Here is an 11,396-nt window from a genome sequence, read left to right as displayed (position 1 = left end):
TGGGTAGCTCCAGAGGCACAGCGACTGCACAGGTCAGAGGCATTCAGCCAAATAGAATAAACCACAGCTGCCAAATTTTCTTGTAAACTCACCAAGATCAGAACTGATAAGAACATAAATATGCCTCTAGGGCTCATTTCTTCCTTTTGGCTTAAAGGAGAGCCAGAAACATCTGACAGAACTGTACATTGAGAGCCACGGGAAGAATTTTGATTTTTAGCTCTGTGTAGGGATGGCAGAAGCTGTTTCTAGCTCTAAAGGTTTCAGCCAACACAAATAATGCATGGATTAGAGCTCCTTATCATTGTTGCCCCTTATTGGACCAATATGCTCATGGAAATTCAAAATTCCTTCCTAGGAACACTTTAAATTACCAAGGCATGAGCATCTTCTCACTGTTTTTGAATAGGAACCAAGGAACATTAAACTACATAGCAATTCCCATGCAGTGGATGGATAACAGCCTGGTTAGTTCTGTGTCAATGTAAGAAAAATATATGGATATTTCCGTGTTTGCAGTGCTGCAAATTCATTGTGACTTCCCTAACCCTAAATCCCAGTAATCTGTATTGCTGATTTTTATCAATTAAACCATAGAACTGCATAACACTTTCCAAATATTTTTGTCCCTCTTGTTAAAGCTATTACATTTTTCATAGGTACTTGGCTAAACTATGCAATGGTTAGTATAGGTTTCTCTTTTTAATGAAAAGCTTAATTATTTCTTTTTCTCTAGAGGTTGTTACAAAAACTGTCTGTTAAGTGCTGGATTTTACAATCTAATAAATGGATATAATGCCATGTAAACAAGCTGTGTAAGTATATATACAGAGACAAGCCTTTTACAGGGACTTTTTTAACAAAAGAAAAACTTTCACAGAAGTGGTATTCTCAGGAAATAATTATAATTTGCAATTTGCACAGTATAATGCACTAGCATGCTAGATGATATTGTTAGATACGAATTTACTGTCAGCAGGTTGCATATTTGAGGTACTACGCTTTGCTCAAGACAAAACCCCCAAAATATTGACTGACTTTTGTTGCTACAAAAATCCAGTTGTCAGGCCAGAAAGAACTGCTGACATATTAATCTGATGAGAAGTCCTTTAACTGCCCAGTATATCTTTTTATCCAGTCCTTGGGAAAAAAAAAAGAAAAAAAAAGAAAAAAAAGGAAAAAAAAAAGATTTCTGTCAGTCAGATAGATGCCATTCATGGTCCTGATCCAGCACAACTCTATTTTTACCAGGCTGATGGTGAGAACAAACAGGGGTTTAATTAGTATCAAAGGTTAGGGGGGAAAGAGTATACAAATGAAGTAAAAAATTGTAGTAATATAAATTTCTGTTAGGCCTGTTGGAATTTGCTGCCTCAGTGGAAAACATTTTTGAGGCTGGGTTTTCTTTCCTTCAGTGTGTGTAGGTCTTGATGATCTTAAGGGTCTCTTCCAGCCTAAATTATACTATGACTCGATGATGTTACAAACATGGAAAACTCACTGTTGCAGCTGCAAATAATTCCTCTGGCGTGTGCACTCGCTGCCTCGTGCAGCCAGGGCCGGTTTCTGTGACAAAACCCAGACGCGACTCGGTGACAGCGAGTCGTATCTTGACTGTGCTTCACTCAAAGTAAAGAGTGAAAACTCCCTACAAACAATCAAATGCAAGAAATGCAGCTAAATTCAGCTGAAGATTCTCTAACTGCCCTTTCACATCAGCTGCTTTTTTAACTACGGATAGCAAGACATGATGACTGACACGAGGCAATGGTTACTTCCCTTCACAGCACGAAGCCAAAGCTACCTTCAGTAAAACAAGCTAAAAATGCCTCTGTAAAACCCCAAATGCTAAAAGACTAACTGTAGCACACGGATTACAAAATTAGAAATGTTAGCAGAACAAGACATGGATAGTGATTACAATTATAAATTATTACAAATAGATTATTGGTCTCTCTGACTTTCCTAGGAGTTCAGCCTACTTACTAAACATTTTCAGAAAAGGTTACCATGTCGAGCATGAAGATGCCTTCCTAGCAGCACCGCCCCACAGAACAGTGGGATAAATGCTGCATCAGCAGAGAATTTACTTATAAAAGGTAACATTCTGATATTCAGTGGAGCCATCCTGCCTCCATCAACAGTAATTTTCAGACAAATTACTGGTAACTCACCTAACGTCATGACAGATTCAAACTTGATTCTTCACTTTCCAGACTGAAATCACATCATTTTAAGCATCCCAGCTAAGTCCTGCAATGAATTAAAGACCATCTCTCCATTTACAAAGTGAAAACACGAGCACTTGCAGTCCAGCTGCTGTGTTGCTTGTCTTCATACTCATGGCAGCTTCCCGTGTGTCAGAAAGATGCCCTCTTTATTCCCTCTTTGAGTGATTTTCCAGTCCTAAGATATTCTTAGAACACATATTTATCAACTATAGATCGAAAATCTAATTCTTTTGATTCTCTTTAATTAGGATGAGGACAGACCACGATTCATATCACCCCTGCTGTCTACATGGGTGGTGATGTATGGTACCAGAGACGCTGACTAGCCGTAACTGCAATGTACGGGAGCGTGTGAACAATTGGTGTGGTTTGCTAGGTTTATTTCTTTAAACAAAGGTGCTGCAGACTTGGGCATAATGATTTCAAGTATGGGAGTAAGGAGAGTTCCAGTCAACTCGCTTGCAGGACAAGACAAAAAGGACTCGTAGGTCTGGAAAGTGAGATGTAATGTTGCAAACTTGGAAAGCAGAAATGCACAGAGCTGGCAACTGCATAAATTGTATGCAGCAAATAGCAGATGCACGAGCATTTCACACCCAACCAAACCCTGGCTGCTAAGGTGAATTGGACATGTTGCACACGCGTTTCACTCTGTAGCCTTTTCAAACGCAGGTCAAAGTGGTCTGGAAAATGCATAGACTTTCATTTTACAGATCATTATTTTACTACAGATATTAGCACTCTCAAAGTGCTAACTACACTTACAAAGAACTATCTTTTCCATATTAGCTATGGATGAAATAATTGCTACCAGGAATGATTTAAATGGTTAGAGCCTCCCTATTAGGAGGGATAAATTGTAATTCAGCTACTTTCAATGCAAATCTCTCTTTCCAAGGACTATTAAGTCACTGTGAAGACCATAAGCATGTACACTTGGAACTTCTTTTAGTTGGATGGCTTTGCTACCATCATACCTAAATCTCAGCTCCGGTTCATACTTTGATTTTTTTTTGTCCTTTTTCTTTTGAGAAAAGGAGATGATTACTAAAGGTGTCTAAGTTTTGATCTTTACCTTCCAAAGGGAAAAAAAAAAGCAGTTATAGGAAAGTGCTCTAAATGTGTTCTTAACAGTTAGTAAGAAATGATAATTTGGAAATCAAAGTATCCTAGAGGCCCTTTCTCCATCCACAGCGTTTTTTATAAACTCACTTTTGCTTCCAGAACAAGCATTTGGCTTCTTTGTTAGTATAATGATCCTTGGTCTTCTCTCCCCAAACTTAGACAACATGAACTAAGAAATAAGTTTTGTGAAATGTAACTATTAACAGTATCGATGGATTTTAAGTTGTGATTACATACCACTTACAGTAACACTATCCCTCATAACAAAGTATGTCTATTCGGTATTCTTAAGATCAAATATTCTCTCCTTGTTTGACAAGAACAATCCAACTTGCTGCCAAGTGACTTGGAAGTTTTTCTAATGCATAATCCCCTTTTATATTCTTTATTGTTTATGAACTCAAAGACAAAATATCTGCATTATCTTAAATAAACTAGGTAGAATGTATTTCAAAAAGTTTCTTGAGTCAAAAAGTAGCAAATCATTGTATGTATTTTCCATATTTGTATAGGTTTCATTATATTCTCATTCTAAGTTACTCTTAAGTCTCTTTCATATTAAAAAATGAACTACACACCTATCATGCAAAATGTAAAGAAGTATGTTCAACTAGTTCAAATTAGATATACAGTAAAAATACACTTCCAAAGAAATATCATTTCCATTTTTGTTCATGTTTTTAACAGAATTTCAGACTAATACATCAAATGTGGAACTGTACAAGTATGTGAAGAAACATTAGGTTTGCAGTAGTAAAAAAATGTACAGCATTCAAAACCAACAAGCTCTAAACAACCAAACAATACCACAGGATTGAAACAATCATGGGGACAACATAGGTCATTGGAGCCAGTGAGTGAATCCTAATGTACCTACATAAAGACCCTACATAGAATATTGTCTCTTATTTATACGCAAAATCCCTGATTTGATTAAACCAGACAATTATCTAATTGTCTCTTATAGGTTTCAGATAATATTAACACTAGAGTATTCCCCTTCATAAATTTCAGTTATTTGAAAAGGCAATATTGAGAGTTGTTTTGAAAGGTATTTCCATCCATGTGGATTCAGGTAGTTAAAATACAAGATCACAAATAAGAACCATCCGCTACATTTGCTGTAACACTTATGAATTCAAGATTCTGTTTTTTAAAACTGCTTACAGGTTAATACACAGGGTTTCTAATTATGGGCTGTATCCGTTTAACATTGGACCAACATTGCCTTTTAAATCAAGAAAAGATACAGCAAAGCATGTCAAAAAAATAAAATCTCCAAGGTAGCTGACAATGAGCAAAAACATTACATACAGCAGAATCTGTGTCTGAATGTCTGTGAAAGGCAGATACGTACTCTTTTACAGTCCACTAACCAGTACAATTTACTTATTAGACATTTATAATATGAGGAAAAAATGTCTCGGATAGATCTGTAAAGGCTACTAATTAAACCTGAATTCATTTTTTCAAATGTTTCATCATTGTGAATAAATGTAAAGAATTATGCTAGTCTATTGGTTTTGGAGACCGGAGTGTAATCTCTTTCACAGATCTAAGCTAGTTACGATTTTTCGTACTATCTTGCTTTCCAGACAACTCACCTGTATTTTTTTAAGCAGAAGTGTGGGAAAAAAAGGTTAATAAATGACCTAATTATGTCAGCATTTCTATCCCACGGTCCTCATTCTCTGAGATCTCTCACTGAGCTCAAAAGAAATTTGGATTGCACGAGAATGGCAAATTTTCAGTTGAGAAAGCTGTATGAATATAGTGCTTTTAAAACCAAAACATTGTTACCAAAAAGTCTGGCCTAATAAATTATCTTCAGTGCTCTGAAAAGGGCAAAGAACACAAATCTTGGCACATATCTTGCTGTTTATTTGGAAAATCTTTTAGCAATTTTGATCCAATGGGAATGACAGATTAGCTTTAGAGAGCTACCCACATACAACCTAGAGTTTGACTGAAAAAAAATGATTGTGACAGGTTTGAAAAGGAACAACCATATGCATGTTATGTACCACTCAAAATCTATAAAACTACTGGGCAAACAGCGTAGTGTATACTCATACATATTTAAACTTTGCTGAGGTATTTCTTTAATTACAGAAAAAGCATCTTTAAAAACAATAGGAAAAAGAACTCAAAATATGAATTATATTCTGCACTTTTTTTTTTCTGGAGAAGGAATTCAGTTATATTGAAAGGTCCGTAATAGTTAAAGGAATATCCACTTTTTTAGTATTGATAATATCATATTCTTCCTTGGCTTTCTATTCTCTCAAAGCATTACAAAAAAGTAAGGCTGTGACTCTGTAAGACATAATTTTGCCTCATTTTTGCCCACCAATATTGTAAAATAACCTGAAATACTTCTGTCTTCTTCCTAGGGAAAGTATAACCCAGTGTCCACCTCTATAGTAAACCGTTTCTGGCCACACGGCTGTCGGATACCTAGCTTGCCTCCTCCGTGAAATAGGACAAGCTATCTCTTGCACAAAAGCAAGATTGTTTTCGTAAATGCTGGCTGAAGTCAAGTTTCTTTCACACAACAAAATTAAGTATATTTTGCCTGTTTTAACTTTAACATTATCTGATAATTTCTATCTGCAACTAACAGTTATTTATTTCTCTATACTGAATATACCTAGACGGTTGTACGGGGGGGACTTCTCACCCATACAGACTTCAGGAACAAGAGGAATGTATACATCATATTTAGAGTTTGTCCTAGGCAGATACCGTGTTTGAAGTGCAATTTTCTAATCCTTTTAAATACAATCAGCCTATCTTGATTGTGAAGCTCATGTTAAATGTAACTGCAGCCATTACCAAGTAGTTTCCATAAGTGGTTTTATTACTGGTTAGATTTTACAAATTCTGGTATTCGAACAGACTTCGACCTTAAAATTCTAAAACAACAAAGCAACCAATGAAAGGCTTAGGACTATTCAAAGTAACAAACTCTTGACATTTTTGCCCTGGTCATAAATATACAGAGAGAAAAAGAGAAGTGGACATGGAATCCAAAGTATGTAGATAAAACAGTATATAAGGCACATGGCAGTCTTTGAAAATACAGAAGCTTTAGCCAACTTAAATTAATTGCTGTTTCCCTTGCTCAGTCCACAAAACTGTACAGTTACACAAATGTTGTGTTGCAATAGATCTTCCAAGTTATTCTTCAGTCCACACTCCGTAATACCAGAACACTACATTTCCTTCTTTTTTTTTCTTTTTTTTTTTTTTTAGGAGAGATCCTAATTGTGGTTAGTCAGTTGCTCAAAGCCTCTATTAAAATACACTTGGAATTTCAACTAAGAATAATTTCTTTTTTAAAGAAATTATTAAGAAAGAGTCATCAGAAAAGGTTTGTAAGAGTTGTCTGTGAAGGACTTCGAGATTCATGAACCTCAAGACTTCCGGGCACTGACGTCAAGACAGATGTCACAGTAGGCATGGTAGGATTAGTCAAGTCCGTTAAAGTAGTGGGAGTGCTGGATGGACTCATGGAGGCATTGGATATTTCTGATGCAGGACCTGATGGGGTCCCTGCTTGGAGTGTTGAATCTGAAGTCTTATCCACCCCTGTGTTTTCTTGACGTAAGAGGTTCCGTCTGAATTTGGCTCGAGCATTTTGAAACCAAACCTGAAATAGTTTAATATAACAGGGTAGCATTTAAAGAGCTGCAGTGTTTAGAAAAGCAAAAGCAAACTCACAAATTCATCAAAGCTTGAATTGGTGAAGATGTTTTTATGGTAACATGTTAAAAAAGTAGCCCCAGTCACGAAAAGTGTCCTCTGCATGCCTGTGAAGCATTCCTCTTTCCCTCTCCTGCAATTCTCTGTGTAAACAGTCTGCTTGGGACAGGAGGGGAGTCATTCAGTGCAGGCTGTGTATAAAGATGCCTACAAATTTGGCGGCCCCTGAGAATCCTCGACTGCCCTCACTCCCAGAAGTACTTGTCAGGACGAGATAGAAATCAAGCATCTGATGAACATAAACTAGCGAGTTTCAGCACCCTGGTATCTCAGATCCATCTCCCATTGCGTGCAGAAGGTGACACAGCACAGCACCCTGCCTTCCTGCGGGCTCAGAGGGCTCTCTCGGGAACTTTCTCATGTCTTGTCTCAGCAGTGCTCTCACTTTTCAAAAAAGACTGTCCCTCTTTCTTACTCTTCTTTCTCAAATGATTCAGCTCCTATGCCAGTCTCATTTTAAATTTTTTCAGTCCTGGAATGATGTTGGAAAAAGAGGCTCAAATGGTATTAAAAGCCCATATTGCATTAAAAAATGTGATTTCAAAAGAAATGATAGCCACATACAGCAATAATGTTTCCAAGATTTCTACTTCTTGCATTATTTATTACCTAACTAATCATAGGACAAATGCTATGACTACTGCTTTTTCAGTTAAATTTCAGTTTAGGTCCAAGCTAAAAATGCTCTCTACTGTTTACAGGATTTGTTTAAAGATAAAATATTTTTCTGATCTATTTGAAAATAGATAAAATTTATTTGTGAAACTTGGATGAACTGTAGGTACAGAATATTACTTTGATTAAATTTGAAAATGCCATTAAATACCCTGTGTTCAACCTGCTGTATGTTGATGCCAGCTAATTTTGCTGGTACAACTAGCTGAAATTTCACTGCGCTTACTTATCAGAAGGCCTTCTGACATTGTTATGTTCTTTACAATTGACTCAATCCTGATCCTACTGCTCTCACGTTGACCTCTTACGAGGAATAGGACCAAGTCTTTCCATTCCAGGTGCAATGAACTTCATCATCTCTGTATCTGTCAGAGAAAGCAGCTGAGTCAAAGTACCTGCCCAGCCTTAGTCCATCAAATTTCTCCGCTGTGGCCCGTACAGGGAAAGTGAGTGTGCAGAGCTCACAAGGCTGCTATGTGGTCACAGCATCCTTTACAGAAATCCTGACCCCTAACTCTGAACCTGCAGTCCCTGCTGCAGGATCCACTTCAGGCCAGGCTGCCGGCGGAGGAGTGCCACGGAAACACGATGCAGTCCTGTGAAGTCTCCTCTTTCCCTTCAACTTGCCAGCTGCAGTTAGAATTGGTAAAGATGGCTCAAACCATATTTCCTCTGACTGGCTTTCTTCTCATCTATGGATGGTCCAGCCCCGAGTTCCCCCTATTGATTACTTCTCCTTTTCCTCTGGAAAGCTTTCTCTCTCAGCCAAGGGTCTGTAAGCACACATACTCTCCCTTACACTCTCTCCTGGGAAGGCCACAAGGAAATGATCCTCAGGCACAAATTCTAGCAGCGGCCATACGAGCTGCATGCATTACTCACATCCCTACAGGTCCTTGTTTCAGTTTATGTTGGTGCTCCCCTTATTAAAACATTTTGTTTAAAGGGTATATATTGGTTTCATACACACAAGGAAAACAGAAACCTTCTCCTAAACTAGCACTGCAAAAATATATTAATTATTTTATAACATAGTCCATTATAGTGGTAAACCTGTGATGTGGTCAAAACTTCAAAAACAACAGTTGTGGTATTTTTGCCTGAAACATTCAAAGCCAGTGTCTTCCCCTCGCATGACTGTTCATCCAGAGCCCTGCAAGAAGGGAGTCGTGGAAGTGTCTGTGCATGCTTCTGAGCAAGGTGAGGAGCCTCGTGTGCCAGGGGTGCAGGTGAAGCAAATTAGTTTGTTCTGGGCATTCCAGCTACAAAGTCTCAAGTGCCAATTAGTAGGAATGGTAGAAAACAGCAATTTTAACACTTTTGGGATTATTTTACCTTTCAGTAAGAGATAATTATATTTGTCCCACAAATTAAGAAATTTGGCTTCAATTTTTTAATATATACCTTTTAGAAATTGTAAAAAGAATCATATATATGAAGTTTAAGTTTAGAGACTGCCACTGTTGATATGTTCCATAGTTACAGCATAATTAAAACAGACAAAACCTCTAGTCCAGTTGAGATATTGTCAAGGTTAATCAGATAATGGTTACAGAGCTCTTTAAAGTTGTCCACTAGTAAATATTTGTAATATTACTGAAAAAGCATCTAAATATTTATTAACTGAAATTCAGAAAATGCCATGTTTTATGATAGAAATGAATAACAAAGTAATTATTGCAATAGTGATATTCTGGTATGCACTGAAGTTATGAAAATATTTAGCAAAGATTTAACATTGAAGAGTAGTGAAAGAATTAAAACTATTGTTTTCTGAGTTGCAGGAATGCCAACTTAATTCGCTACTGCCCTACGTTGTTGCGTATAGCTGTGCAAACGAGCGAGCAAGAGCTGGCGAGCCAGGGCCGCTGTCCCATGCATAATGGTGGCAGTGCTCTATGTGCACACTGGCAATTCGGGCCCTGCACCTGTAACAGTATTACATCCAAGTAAAGAAATAATAACCCAAATATACATAACTGAAAGAATTGTTCCAGAACGACTTATCTCACATCAATTACACAATTAGGAATCTGGTCTTCAGCACTGAAGAGTAAAGAAATTCATTGGGAAGTACATAGCGTTTTTCTGTCCAACTGTATCATTATAGGGCTGAGCTGTTTCAAACCAAATGGGGAAAATATGGACCAAAACTCCCACTGAGAAATAAAAGCAGCCGTGAGACCCACTGATGCTACCACATTCTGGGGAGCCGAGCCGCCTGCCTGTAGCTGGGCAGCTCAGCAGCTAGGCAGAGTCGTTCTGCAGTTAAAATATTATACTATCTCTTCAGTGATCTGCACTGCTAATTTATCTCTCTCTGTCTCCATTTCCTGACTGTAAAATGGGAATAAAATAACATCTCCATAAGACAGGGAAGTATTGAAAATAAATATGCTAATTGTTGTAAAGAATTGAGATATCATCATGAATGAGGTCATGTTATCTAAGATAACTATTTTTTGTTGGTAACACCTCCATTGTTGCAACTGTTGTATACTGGTTGTATGAATAGCTTACACTAGAAACAAATTTTTAAAAACAATTTTGCTAATTCACACATCTACCTGGAGACATTTAGGTTAACTGAACTCTACTTACTAACAATGGGAGAAACAAATAAAAATGTAAAGGATGCTCCACCACACAGCAAACCGTGTTTACTCACTAAAGGCACATTCTGAGAATTCTGTTTTGATTATTAAACATACAGCTGAAAGAGAACTATAGGATATTTTATGAATGAAGGTTTGGTAAGTAGTCTGCAGTATGCTATCCTAAAGCAAATCTTCGCCAAAGGATAGTGCAGGATACTCACACACGACTGTGAAAATTTTCGTGCTTGTTGACTGCTAGAAACCGAATTAGCGAAGTCCAAATGCACGCAGGAATAATCTTTGTAGGATTTTCATATCAACATTACTGGGGAGTGATTCAAGAAAGGATAAGCAGTGTAGAAGACACCCACTGAAAAACAATGGTTCATGTTCCTAAACTGCTTTTGCCATAGATAATCGTTTTCCATACTCTTGGTTAGAGAAGAGGTACATAGCAATAGCTAGTAAACCGTATGTTCTTAGGGCTATCTACTTCCACCTTCACTTTCTAAACTCACAAAAAAGAAAGATCAATTCCCAAAAGAGTAACATTTACACCAATTAGTTAGCTCACAATTAGCTGGTTACTTTAATTAAGAACGATAGCTTACAATAATGGACTTGTCCTCCCCAGCTGCAGTACAAGGTGCATATCAAAACGCAGATATAAAGCTAAATGGGAACGGAAATATATAAAGATAGGGAGTAAAAATATAAATAGGTTTACTGTAATTCTAATGTCATTACTTAAGGAAAACATTCTGCATTACAAAGCCACTGAAGGAAATGTAATTTTTGAAGCAGTATGTTACATTTCCCTGTCATTCCACTTCTGGACATGGGTAGCTGATGACTAACTGTATATGAAGCCAAGACAGAAGTCAGGTCTTCCAAGTCCAGTATCACAGATCATTCATTATGAACATGGCCAAACTCTCTGCTCATCTACAAGCCACCCTCATGACATGTTATATGGAACTGCCTTTATAGTAATGGCACTATA

The 11,396-nt window shown here is 37.3% G+C and overlaps 1 protein-coding gene and 1 long non-coding RNA gene across 6 annotated transcripts in view; one reads left to right on the top strand and one right to left on the bottom strand.

The window, feature by feature from the left end:
- Positions 1-6,720: 6,720 nt before the first annotated feature.
- The window catches only part of LHX2 (LIM homeobox 2), a 45,512-nt gene continuing 40,836 nt past the window's right edge, over positions 6,721-11,396 (bottom strand). For 4 of the 5 annotated variants that reach the window (XM_040531329.1, XM_040531327.1, XM_040531328.1 and 1 more), the window contains exon 5: positions 6,721-7,008. In XM_040531329.1, coding sequence (XP_040387263.1) covers positions 6,721-7,008 — 288 coding nt within the window. Of the gene's footprint in view, positions 7,009-7,073; positions 7,594-11,396 lie in introns of those variants that run through there. The other variant, XM_040531331.1, reaches the window with a different exon arrangement.
- On the top strand, positions 6,888-9,973 carry LOC121057345. The gene is made up of 3 exons (XR_005813767.1): positions 6,888-6,962; positions 8,946-8,996; positions 9,581-9,973. It is a non-coding gene; the product is annotated as an uncharacterized LOC121057345 (long non-coding RNA).

The sequence above is a fragment of the Cygnus olor genome, chromosome 19, assembly GCF_009769625.2.
Source record: "Cygnus olor isolate bCygOlo1 chromosome 19, bCygOlo1.pri.v2, whole genome shotgun sequence".
Taxonomy (NCBI): domain Eukaryota; kingdom Metazoa; phylum Chordata; class Aves; order Anseriformes; family Anatidae; genus Cygnus; species Cygnus olor.
This window is presented reverse-complemented; position numbering and strand designations above follow the sequence as displayed.